This window comes from Oncorhynchus clarkii, chromosome 10 (genome assembly GCF_045791955.1).
Source record: "Oncorhynchus clarkii lewisi isolate Uvic-CL-2024 chromosome 10, UVic_Ocla_1.0, whole genome shotgun sequence".
Taxonomy (NCBI): Eukaryota; Metazoa; Chordata; class Actinopteri; order Salmoniformes; family Salmonidae; genus Oncorhynchus; species Oncorhynchus clarkii.
Genome location: NC_092156.1, coordinates 76,708,193 through 76,724,462, shown reverse-complemented (window position 1 = coordinate 76,724,462; position 16,270 = coordinate 76,708,193). Strand labels below are relative to the sequence as shown.

Here is a 16,270-nt window from a genome sequence, read left to right as displayed (position 1 = left end):
GAAGTACCTCTGCTGCAGAGGATGAGTTCAGTAGAGTTAACTGGCTCTCATGAGGACCAACACAGGAAAGACCCAGAGGTACCTCTGCTGAATAGGACAAGTTCATTAGAGTTACCAGCCTCAGACCCAGAAGTACCTCTGCTGCAGAGGATGAGTTCATTAGAGTTAACTGGCTCTCATGAGGACCAACACAGGAAAGACCCAGAGGTACCTCTGCTGAATAGGACAAGTTCATTAGAGTTACCAGCCTCAGACCCAGAAGTACCTCTGCTGCAGAGGATGAGTTCATTAGAGTTAACTGGCTCTCATGAGGACCAACACAGGAAAGACCCAGAGGTACCTCTGCTGAATAGGACAAGTTCATTAGAGTTACCAGCCTCAGACCCAGAGGTACCTCTGCTGCAGAGGATGAGTTCAGTAGAGTTACCAGCCTCAGACCCAGAAGTACCTCTGCTGCAGAGGATGAGTTCATTAGAGTTAACTGGCTCTCATGAGGACCAACACAGGAAAGACCCAGAGGTACCTCTGCTGAATAGGACAAGTTCATTAGAGTTACCAGCCTCAGACCCAGAGGTACCTCTGCTGCAGAGGATGAGTTCATTAGAGTTACCAGCCTCAGACCCAGAAGTACCTCTGCTGCAGAGGATGAGTTCATTAGAGTTACCATCCTCAGACCCAGAAGTACCTCTGCTGCAGAGGATGAGTTCATTAGAGTTAACTGGCTCTCATGAGGACCAACACAGGAAAGACCCAGAGGTACCTCTGCTGCAAAGGACAAGTTCATTAGAGTTACCAGCCTCAGAAATTGCAGCCCAAATACATGCTTCACAGAGTTCAAGTAACATTTCAACATCAACTGTTCAGAGGAGACTGTGTGAATCAGGCCTTCATGGTCGAATTGCTGCAAAGAAAACACTACTAAAGGACACCAATAATAAGAAGAGACTTGCTTGGGCCAAGAAACACGAGCAGTGGACATTAGACCGGTGGAAATCTGTCCTTTGGTCTGATGAGTCCAAACCGCCTTGTCTTGGTGAGATGCAGAGTAGGTGAAGAGATGATTTCAGCATGTGTGGTTCCCACTGTGAAGCATGGAGGAGGAGGTGTTATGGTGTGGGGATGCTTTGCCGGTGACACTGTCTGTTATTTAGAATTCAAGGCACACTTAACCAGCTTAACCAGCATGGCTACCACAGCATTCTGCAGCAATACGCCATCCCATCTGGTTTGCGCTTAGTGGGACTATCATTTGTTTTTCAACAGGACAATGAACCAACGAACCTCCAGGCTGTGTAAGGGCTATTTGACCAAGAAGGAGAGTGATGGAGTGCTGCATCAGATGACCTGGCCTCCACAATCACCCCAACCTTTTACCCAATTGAGAGGGTTTGGGATGAGTTGGACTGCTGAGTGAAGGAAAAGCAGCCAATAAGTGCTCAGCACATCTGGGGACTCCTTCAAGACTGTTGGAAACGCATTCCAGGTGAAGCTGGTTGAGAGAATGCCAAGAGTGTGGAAAGCTGTCATCAAGGCAAAGGATGGCTACTTTGAAAAATCTAAAATATATTCCATATTTCATAGTTTTGATGTCTTCACTATTATTGTAATATGCAAAATAATAAAGGAAAACCCTTGAATGAGTAGGTGTGTCCAAACTTCGGACTGTAAGTATTCAGACCCTTGACTGAGTAGGTGTGTCCAAACTTCGGACTGTAAGTATTCAGACCCTTGACTGAGTAGGTGTGTCCAAACTTCAGACTGTAAGTATTCAGACCCTTGAATGAGTAGGTGTGTCCAAACTTCAGACTGTAAGTATTCAGACCCTTGAATGAGTAGGTGTGTCCAAACTTCAGACTGTAAGTATTCAGACCCTTGAATGAGTAGGTGTGTCCAAACTTCAGACTGTAAGTATTCAGACCCTTGAATGAGTAGGTGTGTCCAAACTTCAGACTGTAAGTATTCAGACCCTTTACTCAGTACTTTGTTGAAGTACCTTTGGCAGCGATTACAGCCTCGATTCTTCTTGGGTATGACGCTACAAGCTTGGCACACCTGTATTCGGGGAGTTTCTCCCATTCTTCTCTGCAGATCCTCTCAAGCTCTGTCAGGTTGGATGGGGAGCGTCGCTGCACAGCTATTTTCAAGTCTCCCTAGAGATGTTCGATCGGGTTCAAGTCCGGGCTCTGGCTGGGCCACTCAAGGACATTCAGAGATTTGTCCCGAAGTCACTCCTGTGTTGTCTTGCCTGTGTGCTTAAGGTCGTTGTGCTGTTGGAAGCTGAACCTTCACCCCAGTCTGAGGCCCTGAGTGCTCTGGAGCAGGTTTTCATCAAGGACCTCTCTGTACTTTGCTCCGTTCATCTTTGCCTCGATCCTGACTAGTCTCCCAGTCCCTACTGCTGAAAACCATCCCCACAGCATGATGCTACCACCACCATGCTTCACCTTAGGGATGGTGCCATGTTTCCTCCAGACGTGAAGCTAGGCATTCAGGCCAAGGAGTTTAATCTTGGTTTCATCAGACCAGAGAATCTTGTTTCTCTTGGTCTGAGATTCCTTTAGGTGCCTTTTGGCAAATTCCAAGAGGGCTGTCGTGCCTTTTACTGAGGAGTGGCTTCCGCCTGGGGTCTGAATGCTTTCCGAGTGCACTGTGTGTAGTGCTCTTTGATACCCCTGTTGTCCTGTCTGATCTAAGGGTTGTTCTCTGCCTGATTGACATCTGTCTCAGGGTGTGTGTGTGTAACACAGTAAGGCAGGGTGTGAGTGTGTGTGTGTGTGTGTGTTTGTCTTGGGGTGTGTGTCTGTGTTTCTTGGGGTGTGTATGGGCAGATAGACGTTCATGTATCTGGTTTCACGCTGTGTCCTTGTGCTACCTGATATCCCCAGCTCGTGTGTGTGTGTGTGTGTGTGTGTGTGTGTGTGTGTGTGTGTGTGTGTGTGTGTGTGTGTGTGTGTGTGTGTGTGTGTGTGTGTGTGTGTGTGTGTGTGTGTGTGTGTGTGTGTGTGTGTGTGTGTGTGTGTGTGTGTGTGTGTGTGTGTGTGTGTGTGTGTGTGTGTGTGTGTGAGATATCCTGGTTCAGTGACACAACGGAACACTAAAATAACGACCAGCGTAGCATCAAGACTCTAGAACACAATGTCTACATTCTAGTGTTCTATCCAGAGTGTTCTATCTAGAGTGTTCTATCCAGAGTGTTCTATCCAGAGTGTTCTATCTAGAGTGTTCTATCTAGAGTGTTCTATCTAGAGTGTTCTATCCAGAGTGTTCTATCTAGAGTGTTCTATCCAGAGTGTTCTATCCAGAGTGTTCTATCTAGAGTGTTCTATCTAGAGTGTTCTATCCAGAGTGTTCTATCTAGAGTGTTCTGTGCAGAGTGTTCTGTGGCTGGGCTGTGGATCACAATGGGACTCCATAGAAGAGGATTCTAACTAGGCCGTCTCTGTTATTTGCGAGTTGAATAATTGATCCGTTGGTTAGAGGCAGCAGGGCAACATGAAGACGGTGGTGCTACTGGCGTGGATCAGCTGCTGGATCGATGGTGAGAGAACCTCTACCATGTTGTTGATTAGTATTATAGATAAATGGTGAGAGAACCTCTGTCATGTTGTTAATTAGTATTATAGATAAATGGTGAGAGAACCTCTGTCATGTTGTTAATTAGTATTATAGATAAATGGTGAGAGAACCTCTATCATGTTGTTAATTAGTATTATAGATAAGTGGTGAACCTCTACCATGTTGTTAATTAGTATTATAGATAAATGGTGAGAGAACCTCTGTCATGTTGATAATTAGTATTATAGATAAATGGTGAGAGAACCTCTGTCATGTTGATAATTAGTATTATAGATAAATGGTGAGAGAACCTCTGTCATGTTGTTAATTAGTATTATAGATAAATGGTGAGAGAACCTCTGTCATGTTGTTAATTAGTATTATAGATAAATGGTGAGAGAACCTCTATCATGTTAATTCATATTATAGATAAATGGTGAGAGAACCTCTATCATGTTAATTAGCATTATAGATAAATGGTGAGAGAACCTCTATCATGTTAATTAGTATTATAGATCAATAATTCCTCCCTCTCCCCCCCCCTCTCTCCCCCCTCCCCCCCTCTCTCCCCCTCCCTCTCCCCCATCCCCCCTCTCCCCATCCCCTCCCTCCCCCTTCTCCCTCCCTCCCCCCTCCCTCTCCCCCATCCCATCCCCATTCACCCTTCTCCCTTCCTCCCCCTCCCCCTCCCCCATCCCTCCTCTCCCCCCCTACCCTCCCTCTCTCCCCTCCCTCTCTCCCCTCCCCCCTCCCTCCAGTATGTACCAGTGCCCAGGGTCGTTATGCCCAGAAGCTGCTTAACGACCTGATGGAAAATTACTCCAGTGCCCTGAGACCAGTAGAAGACACGGACAAGACCCTGAACGTCACACTACAGATCACCCTGTCTCAGATCAAAGATATGGTGAGGACTCACTATAGACCATCACCCTGTCTCAGATCAAATATATGGTGAGGACTCACTATAGACCATCACCCTGTCTCAGATCAAAGATATGGTGAGGACTCACTATAGACCATCACCCTGTCTCAGATCAAAGATATGGTGAGGACTCACTATAGACCATCACCTTGTCTCAGATCAAAGATATGGTGAGGACTCACTATAGACAATCACCCTGTCTCACTACAGACCATCACCCTGTCTCATATCAAATATATGGTGAGGACTCACTATAGACCATCACCCTGTCTCACTACAGACCATCACCCTGTCTCACTACAGACCATCACCCTGTCTCAGATCAAAGATATGGTGAGGACTCACTATAGACCATCACCCTGTCTCAGATCAAAGATATGGTGAGGACTCACTATAGACCATCACCCTGTCTCAGATCAAAGATATGGTGAGGACTCACTATAGACCATCACCCTGTCTCAGATCAAAGATATGGTGAGTACTCACTATAGACCATCACCCTGTCTCACTATAGACCAGTAGAGGACACGGACAAGACCCTGAACGTCAAACTACAGATCACCCTGTCTCAGATCAAAGATATGGTGAGGACTCACTATAGACCATCACCCTGTCTCAGATCAAAGATATGGTGAGGACTCACTATAGACCATCACCCTGTCTCAGATCAAAGATATGGTGAGGACTCACTATAGACCATCACCGTGTCTCACTACAGACCATCACCCTGTCTCACTACAGACCATCACGCTGTCTCAGATCAAAGATATGGTGAGGACTCACTATAGACCATCATCCTGTCTCACTACAGACCATCACCCTGTCTCACTACAGACCATCACCATGTCTCAGATCAAAGATATGGTGAGGACTCACTATAGACCATCACCCTGTCTCAGATCAAAGATATGGTGAGGATTCACTATAGACCATCACCCTGTCTCAGATCAAAGATATGGTGAGGACTCACTATAGACCATCACCCTGTCTCAGATCAAAGATATGGTGAGGACTCACTATAGACCATCACCCTGTCTCACTACAGACCATCACCCTGTCTCATATCAAATATATGGTGAGGACTCACTGTAGACCACCACCCTGTCTCAGATCAAAGATATGGTGAGGACTCACTATAGACCATCACCCTGTCTCACTATAGACCAGTAGAGGACACGGACAAGACCCTGAAAGTCACACTACAGATCACCCTGTCTCAGATCAAAGATATGGTGAGGACTCACTATAGACCATCACCCTGTCTCAGATCAAAGATATGGTGAGGATTCACTATAGACCATCACCCTGTCTCACTATAGACCAGTAGAGGACACGGACAAGACCCTGAACGTCACACTACAGATCACCCTGTCTCATATCAAAGATATGGTGAGAACTCACTATAGACCATCACCCTGTCTCAGAACAAAGATATGGTGAGGACTCACTATAGACTATCACCCTGTCTCAGATCAAAGATATGGTGAGGATTCAGTATAGACCATCACCCTGTCTCACTACAGACCATCACCCTGTCTCAGATCAAAGATATGGTGAGGACTCACTATAGACCATCACCCTGTCTCAGATCAAAGATATAGTGAGGACTCACTACAGACCATCACCCTGTCTCAGATCAAATATATGGTGAGAACTCACTATAGACCATCACCCTGTCTCACTACAGACCATCACCCTGTCTCACTACAGACCATCACCCTGTCTCAGATCAAATATATGGTGAGGACTCACTATAGACCATCACCATGTCTCAGAACAAAGTTATGGTGAGGACTCACTATAGACTATCATCCTGTCTCAGATCAAAGATAAGGTGAGGACTCACTATAGACCATCACCCTGTCTCAGATCAAAGATATGGTGAGGACTCACTATAGACCATCACCCTGTCTCACTACAGAACATCACCCTGTCTCAGATCAAATATATGGTGAGGACTCACTATAGACCATCACCCTGTCTCAGATCAAAGATATGGTGAGGACTCACTATAGACCATCACCCTGTCTCACTATAGACCAGTAGAGGACACGGACAAGACCCTGAACGTCACACTACAGATCACCCTGTCTCATATCAAAGATATGGTGAGGACTCACTATAGACCATCACCCTGTCTCAGAACAAAGATATGGTGAGGACTCACTATAGACTATCATCCTGTCTCAGATCAAAGATAAGGTGAGGACTCACTATAGACCATCACCCTGTCTCAGATCAAAGATATGGTGAGGATTCACTATAGACCATCACCCTGTCTCACTACAGACCATCACCCTGTCTCAGATCAAAGATATGGTGAGGACTCACTATAGACCATCACCCTGTCTCACTACAGACCATCACCCTGTCTCACTACAGACCATCACCCTGTCTCAGATCAAAGATATGGTGAGGACTCACTATAGACCATCACCCTGTCTCAGATCAAAGATATAGTGAGGACTCACTACAGACCATCACCCTGTCTCAGATCAAATATATGGTGAGGACTCACTATAGACCATCACCCTGTCTCACTACAGACCATCACCCTGTCTCACTACAGACCATCACCCTGTCTCAGATCAAATATATGGTGAGGACTCACTATAGACCATCACCCTGTCTCAGAACAAAGATATGGTGAGGACTCACTATAGACTATCATCCTGTCTCAGATCAAAGATAAGGTGAGGACTCACTATAGACCATCACCCTGTCTCAGATAAAAGATATGGTGAGGATTCTCTATAGACCATCACCCTGTCTCACTACAGACCATCACCCTGTCTCATATCAAAGATATGGTGAGGACTCACTATAGACCATCACCCTGTCTCACTACAGACCATCACCCTGTCTCACTACAGACCATCACCCTGTCTCAGATCAAAGATATGGTGAGGACTCACTACAGACCATCACCCTGTCTCAGATCAAAGATATGGTGAGGACTCACTATAGACCATCACCCTGTCTCAGATCAAAGATATGGTGAGGACTCACTATAGACCATCATCCTGTCTCAGATCAAAGATATGGTGAGGACTCACTATAGACCATCACCCTGTCTCACTATAGACCATTACCCTGTCTCACTGTAGACTATGACCCTGTCTCACTATAGACCATCACTCTGTCTCATTATAGACCATCACCCTGTCTCACTATAGACCATCACCTTGTCTCACTATAGACCCTCACCCTGTCTCACTGTAGACCATCACCCTGTCTCAGATCAAAGACATGGTGAGGACTCACTAGAATGCAGGGCTCCCCGACCCTGTTCCTGGTGTACTGCAGGACTCTCTCTCCAACCCTGTTCCTGGGTTACTGCAGGGCTCTCTCTCCAACCCTGTTCCTGGGTTACTGTAGGACTCTCTCTCCAACCCTGTTCCTGGTTTACTGCAGGACTCTCTCTCCAACCCTGTTCCTGGTTTACTGCAGGACTCTCTCTCCAACCCTGTTACTGGGTTACTGCAGGACTCTCTCTCCAACCCTGTTCCTGGGTTACTGCAGGACTCTCTCTCCAACCCTGTTCCTGGGTTACTGCAGGACTCTCTCTCCAACCCTGTTCCTGGGTTACTGCAGGACTCTCCAATCCTGTTCCTGGTTTACTGCAGAACTCTCTCTCCAACCCTGTTCCTGGGTTACTGTAGGACTCTCTCTCCAACCCTGTTCCTGGTTTACTGCAGGACTCGCTCTCCAACCCTGTTCCTGGGTTACTGCAGGACTCTCCAACCCCGTTCCTGGGTTACTGCAGGACTCTCTCTCCAACCCTGTTCCTGGGTTACTGCAGGACTCTCTCTCCAACCCTGTTCCTGGTGTACTGCAGGACTCTCCAACCCTGTTCCTGGGTTACTGCAGGACCCTCCAACCCTGTTCCTGGTGTACTGCAGGACTCTCTCTCCAACCCTGTTCCTGGGTTACTGCAGGACTCTCTCTCCAACCCTGTTCCTGGTGTACTGCAGGACTCTCTCTCCAACCCTGTTCCTGGTGTACTGCAGGACTCTCTCTCCAACCCTGTTCCTGGGTTACTGCAGGACTCTCTCTCCAACCCTGTTCCTGGGTTACTGCAGGACTCTCTCTCCAACCCTGTTCCTGGGTTACTGCAGGACTCTCTCTCCAACCCTGTTCCTGGGTTACTGCAGGACTCTCTCTCCAACCCTGTTCCTGGGTTACTGCAGGACTCTCTCTCCAATCCTGTTCCTGGGTTACTGCAGGACTCTCTCTCCAACCCTGTTCCTGGGTTACTGCAGGACTCTCTCTCCAACCCTGTTCCTGGTGTACTGCAGGACTCTCCAACCCTGTTCCTGGGTTACTGCAGGACCCTCCAACCCTGTTCCTGGTGTACTGCAGGACTCTCTCTCCAACCCTGTTCCTGGGTTACTGCAGGACTCTCTCTCCAACCCTGTTCCTGGTGTACTGCAGGACTCTCCAACCCTGTTCCTGGGTTACTGCAGGACTCTCTCTCCAACCCTGTTCCTGGGTTACTGCAGGACTCTCTCTCCAACCCTGTTCCTGGGTTACTGCAGGACTCTCTCTCCAACCCTGTTCCTGGGTTACTGCAGGACTCTCTCTCCAACCCTGTTCCTGGTGTACTGCAGGACTCTCCAACCCTGTTCCTGGGTTACTGCAGGACCCTCCAACCCTGTTCCTGGTGTACTGCAGGACTCTCTCTCCAACCCTGTTCCTGGGTTACTGCAGGACTCTCTCTCCAACCCTGTTCCTGGTGTACTGCAGGACTCTCCAACCCTGTTCCTGGGTTACTGCAGGACTCTCTCTCCAACCATGTTCCTGGGTTACTGCAGGACTCTCTCTCCAACCCTGTTCCTGGATAACTGCAGGACTCTCTCTCCAACCCTGTTCCTGGGTTACTGCAGGACTCTCTCTCCAACCCTGTTCCTGGGTTACTGCAGGACTCTCTCTCCAACCCTGTTCCTGGGTTACTGCAGGACTCTCTCTCCAACCCTGTTCCTGGGTTACTGCAGGACTCTCTCTCCAACCCTGTTCCTGGGTTACTGCAGGACTCTCTCTCCAACCCTGTTCCTGGGTTACTGCAGGACTCTCTCTCCAACCCTGTTCCTGGGTTACTGCAGGACTCTCTCTCCAACCCTGTTCCTGGTGTACTGCAGGACTCTCCAACCCTGTTCCTGGGTTACTGCAGGACCCTCCAACCCTGTTCCTGGTTTACTGCAGGACTCTCTCTCCAACCCTGTTCCTGGGTTACTGCAGGACTCTCTCTCCAACCCTGTTCCTGGTGTACTGCAGGACTCTCCAACCCTGTTCCTGGGTTACTGCAGGACTCTCTCTCCAACCCTGTTCCTGGGTTACTGCAGGACTCTCTCTCCAACCCTGTTCCTGGGTTACTGCAGGACTCTCTCTCCAACCCTGTTCCTGGGTTACTGCAGGACTCTCTCTCCAACCCTGTTCCTGGGTTACTGCAGGACTCTCTCTCCAACCCTGTTCCTGGGTTACTGCAGGACTCTCTCTCCAACCCTGTTCCTGGGTTACTGCAGGACTCTCTCTCCAACCCTGTTCCTGGGTTACTGCAGGACTCTCTCTCCAACCCTGTTCCTGGGTTACTGCAGGACTCTCTCTCCAACCCTGTTCCTGGGTTACTGCAGGACTCTCTCTCCAACCCTGTTCCTGGGTTACTGCATCTATGTAATTTGTGCAATGTATTTTTAATGTCTCTAGAGGGCAGCAGTGGATCGTAATGTAGATATAACAATGTTAGTCAAATAAACAGGATGTCAAGGTTCATCTGTCCTGACGTCTTACGTGTGTGTGTGCGTGTGTGTGTGTGTGTGTGTGTGTGTGTGTGTGCGTGTGTGTGTGTGTGTGTCCAGGACGAGAGGAACCAGGTGTTGACTACCTACCTGTGGATCCGTCAGACGTGGTTCGATGCGTACCTGAAGTGGGATAAAGAGGAATACGATGGACTGGAGGTTATCCGCATCCCCAGTAACCTGGTCTGGAGACCTGACATAGTGCTCTATAACAAGTCAGTCTGGATCTCTGTCTCTCTGTGGAGACCTGACATAGTGCTCTATAACAAGTCAGTCTGGATCTCTGTCTCTCTGTGGAGACCTGACATAGTGCTCTATAACAAGTCAGTCTCTGTCTCTCTGTGGAGACCTGACATAGTGCTCTATAACAAGTCAGTCTGGATCTCTGTCTCTCTGTGGAGACCTGACATAGTGCTTCATAACAAGTCATTCTGGATCTCTGTCTCTCTGTGGAGACCTGACATAGTGCTCTATAACAAGTCAGTCTGGATCTCTGTCTCTCTGTGGAGACCTGACATAGTGCTCTATAACAAGTCAGTCTGGATCTCTCTCTGTGGAGACCTGGCATAGTGCTCTATAACAAGTCATTCTGGATCTCTGTCTCTCTGTGGAGACCTGACATAGTGCTCTATAACAAGTCAGTCTGGATCTCTCTCTGTGGAGACCTGACATAGTGCTCTATAACAAGTCAGTCTGGGTCTCTGTCTCTCTGTGGAGACCTGACATAGTGCTCTATAACAAGTCAGTCTGGATCTCTGTCTCTCTGTGGAGACCTGACATAGTGCTCTATAACAAGTCAGTCTGGATCTCTCTCTGTGGAGACCTGACATAGTGCTCTATAACAAGTCAGTCTGGATCTCTCTGTGGAGACCTGACATAGTGCTCTATAACAAGTCAGTCTGGATCTCTCTGTGGAGACCTGACATAGTGCTCTATAACAAGTCAGTCTCTGTCTCTCTGTGGAGACCTGACATAGTGCTTTATAACAAGTCAGTCTGGGTCTCTGTCTCTCTGTGGAGACCTGACATAGTGCTTTATAACGAGTCAGTCTGGATCACTGTCGCTCTGTCTCTGTGGAGACCTGACATAGTGCTTTATAACGAGTCAGTCTGGATCTCTCTCATTCTGTGGAGACCTGACATAGTGCTTTATAACAAGTCAGTCTATATACCTCTCTATATACCTCTCTATATACCTCTCTGTATCTCTATATACCTCTCTGTGTCTCTATATACCTCTCTATGTCTCTATATACCTCTCTGTATCTCTATATACAACTCTGTGTCTCTATATACCTCTCTATATACCTCTCTGTATCTCTATATACCTCTCTGTTTCTCTATATACCTCTCTATATACCTCTCTGTGTCTCTATATACCTCTCTATATACCTCTCTATGTCTCTATATACCTCTCTGTATCTCTATATACAACTCTGTGTCTCTATATACCTCTCTATATACCTCTCTGTATCTCTATATACCTCTTTGTGTCTCTATATACCTCTCTATATACCTCTCTGTATCTCTATATACCTCTCTGTGTCTCTATATACCTCTCTATATACCTCTCTGTGTCTCTATATACCTCTCTATATACCTCTCTATGTCTCTATATACCTCTCTGTATCTCTATATACAACTCTGTGTCTCTATATACCTCTCTATATACCTCTCTGTATCTCTATATACCTCTCTGTGTCTCTATATACCTCTCTATATACCTCTCTGTGTCTCTATATACCTCTCTATATACCTCTCTGTGTCTCTATATACCTCTCTATGTCTCTATATACCTCTCTGTATCTCTATATACAACTCTGTGTCTCTATATACCTCTCTATATACCTCTCTGTATCTCTATATACCTCTCTGTGTCTCTATATACCTCTCTATATACCTCTCTGTGTCTCTATATACCTCTCTATATACCTCTCTATGTCTCTATATACCTCTCTGTATCTCTATATACAACTCTGTGTCTCTATATACCTCTCTATATACCTCTCTGTATCTCTATATACCTCTTTGTGTCTCTATATACCTCTCTATATACCTCTCTTTGTCTCTATATACCTCTCTATGTCTCTATATACCTCTCTATATACCTATCTTTGTCTCTATATATCTCTCTGTGTCTCTATATACCTCTCTATATACCTCTCTGTGTCTCTATATACCTCTCTATATACCTCTCTATATACCTCTCTGTCTCTATATACCTCTCTGTGTCTCTATATACCTCTCTATATACCTCTCTGTGTCTCTATATACCTATCTTTGTCTCTATATACCTCTCTGTGTCTCTATATACCTCTCTATGTCTCTATATACCTCTCTGTGTCTCTATATACCTATCTTTGTCTCTATATACCTCTCTGTGTCTCTATATACCTCTCTATGTCTCTATATACCTCTCTTTGTCTCTATATACCTCTCTATATACCTCTCTGTGTCTCTATATACCTCTCTGTGTCTCTATATATCTCTCTTTGTCTCTATATACCTCTCTTTGTCTCTATATACCTCTCTATATACCTCTCTATGTCTCTATATACCTCTCTATGTCTCTATATACCTCTCTATATACCTCTCTATGTCTCTATATACCTCTCTGTATCTCTATATACCTCTTTGTGTCTCTATATACCTCTCTATATACCTATCTTTGTCTCTATATACCTCTCTGTGTCTCTATATACCTCTCTATGTCTCTATATACCTATATAACCTGGTCTGGAGACCTGACATAGTGCTCTATAACAAGTCAGTCTGGATCTCTGTCTCTCTGTGGAGACCTGACATAGTGCTCTATAACAAGTCAGTCTGGATCTCTGTCTCTCTGTGGAGACCTGACATAGTGCTCTATAACAAGTCAGTCTGGATCTCTCTCTGTGGAGACCTGACATAGTGCTCTATAACAAGTCAGTCTGGGTCTCTGTCTCTCTGTGGAGACCTGACATAGTGCTCTATAACAAGTCAGTCTGGATCTCTGTCTCTCTGTGGAGACCTGACATAGTGCTCTATAACAAGTCAGTCTGGATCTCTCTCTGTGGAGACCTGACATAGTGCTCTATAACAAGTCAGTCTGGATCTCTCTGTGGAGACCTGACATAGTGCTCTATAACAAGTCAGTCTGGATCTCTCTGTGGAGACCTGACATAGTGCTCTATAACAAGTCAGTCTCTGTCTCTCTGTGGAGACCTGACATAGTGCTTTATAACAAGTCAGTCTGGGTCTCTGTCTCTCTGTGGAGACCTGACATAGTGCTTTATAACGAGTCAGTCTGGATCACTGTCGCTCTGTCTCTGTGGAGACCTGACATAGTGCTTTATAACGAGTCAGTCTGGATCTCTCTCATTCTGTGGAGACCTGACATAGTGCTTTATAACAAGTCAGTCTATATACCTCTCTATATACCTCTCTATATACCTCTCTGTATCTCTATATACCTCTCTGTGTCTCTATATACCTCTCTATGTCTCTATATACCTCTCTGTATCTCTATATACAACTCTGTGTCTCTATATACCTCTCTATATACCTCTCTGTATCTCTATATACCTCTCTGTTTCTCTATATACCTCTCTATATACCTCTCTGTGTCTCTATATACCTCTCTATATACCTCTCTATGTCTCTATATACCTCTCTGTATCTCTATATACAACTCTGTGTCTCTATATACCTCTCTATATACCTCTCTGTATCTCTATATACCTCTTTGTGTCTCTATATACCTCTCTATATACCTCTCTGTATCTCTATATACCTCTCTGTGTCTCTATATACCTCTCTATATACCTCTCTGTGTCTCTATATACCTCTCTATATACCTCTCTATGTCTCTATATACCTCTCTGTATCTCTATATACAACTCTGTGTCTCTATATACCTCTCTATATACCTCTCTGTATCTCTATATACCTCTCTGTGTCTCTATATACCTCTCTATATACCTCTCTGTGTCTCTATATACCTCTCTATATACCTCTCTGTGTCTCTATATACCTCTCTATGTCTCTATATACCTCTCTGTATCTCTATATACAACTCTGTGTCTCTATATACCTCTCTATATACCTCTCTGTATCTCTATATACCTCTCTGTGTCTCTATATACCTCTCTATATACCTCTCTGTGTCTCTATATACCTCTCTATATACCTCTCTATGTCTCTATATACCTCTCTGTATCTCTATATACAACTCTGTGTCTCTATATACCTCTCTATATACCTCTCTGTATCTCTATATACCTCTTTGTGTCTCTATATACCTCTCTATATACCTCTCTTTGTCTCTATATACCTCTCTATGTCTCTATATACCTCTCTATATACCTATCTTTGTCTCTATATATCTCTCTGTGTCTCTATATACCTCTCTATATACCTCTCTGTGTCTCTATATACCTCTCTATATAACTCTCTATATAACTCTCTGTCTCTATATACCTCTCTGTGTCTCTATATACCTCTCTATATACCTCTCTGTGTCTCTATATACCTATCTTTGTCTCTATATACCTCTCTGTGTCTCTATATACCTCTCTATGTCTCTATATACCTCTCTGTGTCTCTATATACCTCTCTTTGTCTCTATATACCTCTCTGTGTCTCTATATACCTCTCTATGTCTCTATATACCTCTCTTTGTCTCTATATACCTCTCTATATACCTCTCTGTGTCTCTATATACCTCTCTGTGTCTCTATATATCTCTCTTTGTCTCTATATACCTCTCTTTGTCTCTATATACCTCTCTATATACCTCTCTATGTCTCTATATACCTCTCTATGTCTCTATATACCTCTCTATATACCTCTCTATGTCTCTATATACCTCTCTGTATCTCTATATACCTCTTTGTGTCTCTATATACCTCTCTATATACCTATCTTTGTCTCTATATACCTCTCTGTGTCTCTATATACCTCTCTATGTCTCTATATACCTCTCTGTGTCTCTATATATCTCTCTTTGTCTCTATATACCTCTCTTTGTCTCTATATACCTCTCTATATACCTCTCTTTGTCTCTATATACCTCTCTATGTCTCTATATACCTCTCTATATACCTCTCTATGTCTCTATATACCTCTCTGTATCTCTATATACCTCTCTATGTCTCTATATACCTCTCTATATACCTCTCTATGTCTCTATATACCTCTCTGTGTCTATATATACCTCTCTATGTCTCTATATACCTCTCTGTATCTCTATATACCTCTTTGTGTCTCTATATACCTCTCTATATACCTCTCTGTGTCTCTATATACCTCTCTGTGTCTCTATATATCTCTCTTTGTCTCTATATACCTCTCTATATACCTCTCTGTGTCTCTATATATCTCTCTTTGTCTCTATATACCTCTCTTTGTCTCTATATACCTCTCTATGTCTCTATATACCTCTCTATATACCTCTCTATGTCTCTATATACCTCTCTATGTCTCTATATACCTCTCTATGTCTCTATATACCTCTCTGTATCTCTATATACCTCTCTATGTCTCTATATACCTCTCTATATACCTCTCTGTGTCTCTATATACCTCTCTATATACCTCTCTATATACCTCTCTGTGTCTCTATATACCTCTCTTTGTCTCTATATACCTCTCTATGTCTCTATATACCTCTCTATATACCTCTCTGTGTCTCTATATACCTCTCTATATACCTCTCTTTGTCTCTATATACCTCTCTATGTCTCTATATACCTCTCTATATACCTCTCTGTGTCTCTATATACCTCTCTATATACCTCTCTATGTCTCTATATACCTCTCTGTATCTCTATATACAACTCTGTGTCTCTATATACCTCTCTATATACCTATCTTTGTCTCTATATATCTCTCTGTGTCTCTATATACCTCTCTATATACCTCTCTGTGTCTCTATATACCTCTCTATATACCTCTCTGTGTCTCTATATACCTCTCTATATATCTCTCTGTGTCTCTATATACCTCTCTATATACCTCTC

At 44.7% G+C, this 16,270-nt stretch overlaps 1 protein-coding gene across 1 annotated transcript in view; it reads left to right on the top strand.

Annotated features, from left to right (window-relative positions):
* Window positions 1–3,492: 3,492 nt before the first annotated feature.
* Window positions 3,493–16,270, top strand: part of LOC139419745 (neuronal acetylcholine receptor subunit alpha-9-I) — a 30,306-nt gene continuing 17,528 nt past the window's right edge. The window contains exons 1-3 of the mRNA XM_071169739.1: window positions 3,493–3,538; window positions 4,314–4,459; window positions 10,333–10,487. Coding sequence (XP_071025840.1) covers window positions 3,493–3,538; window positions 4,314–4,459; window positions 10,333–10,487 — 347 coding nt within the window. The remainder of the gene's footprint in view (window positions 3,539–4,313; window positions 4,460–10,332; window positions 10,488–16,270) is intronic.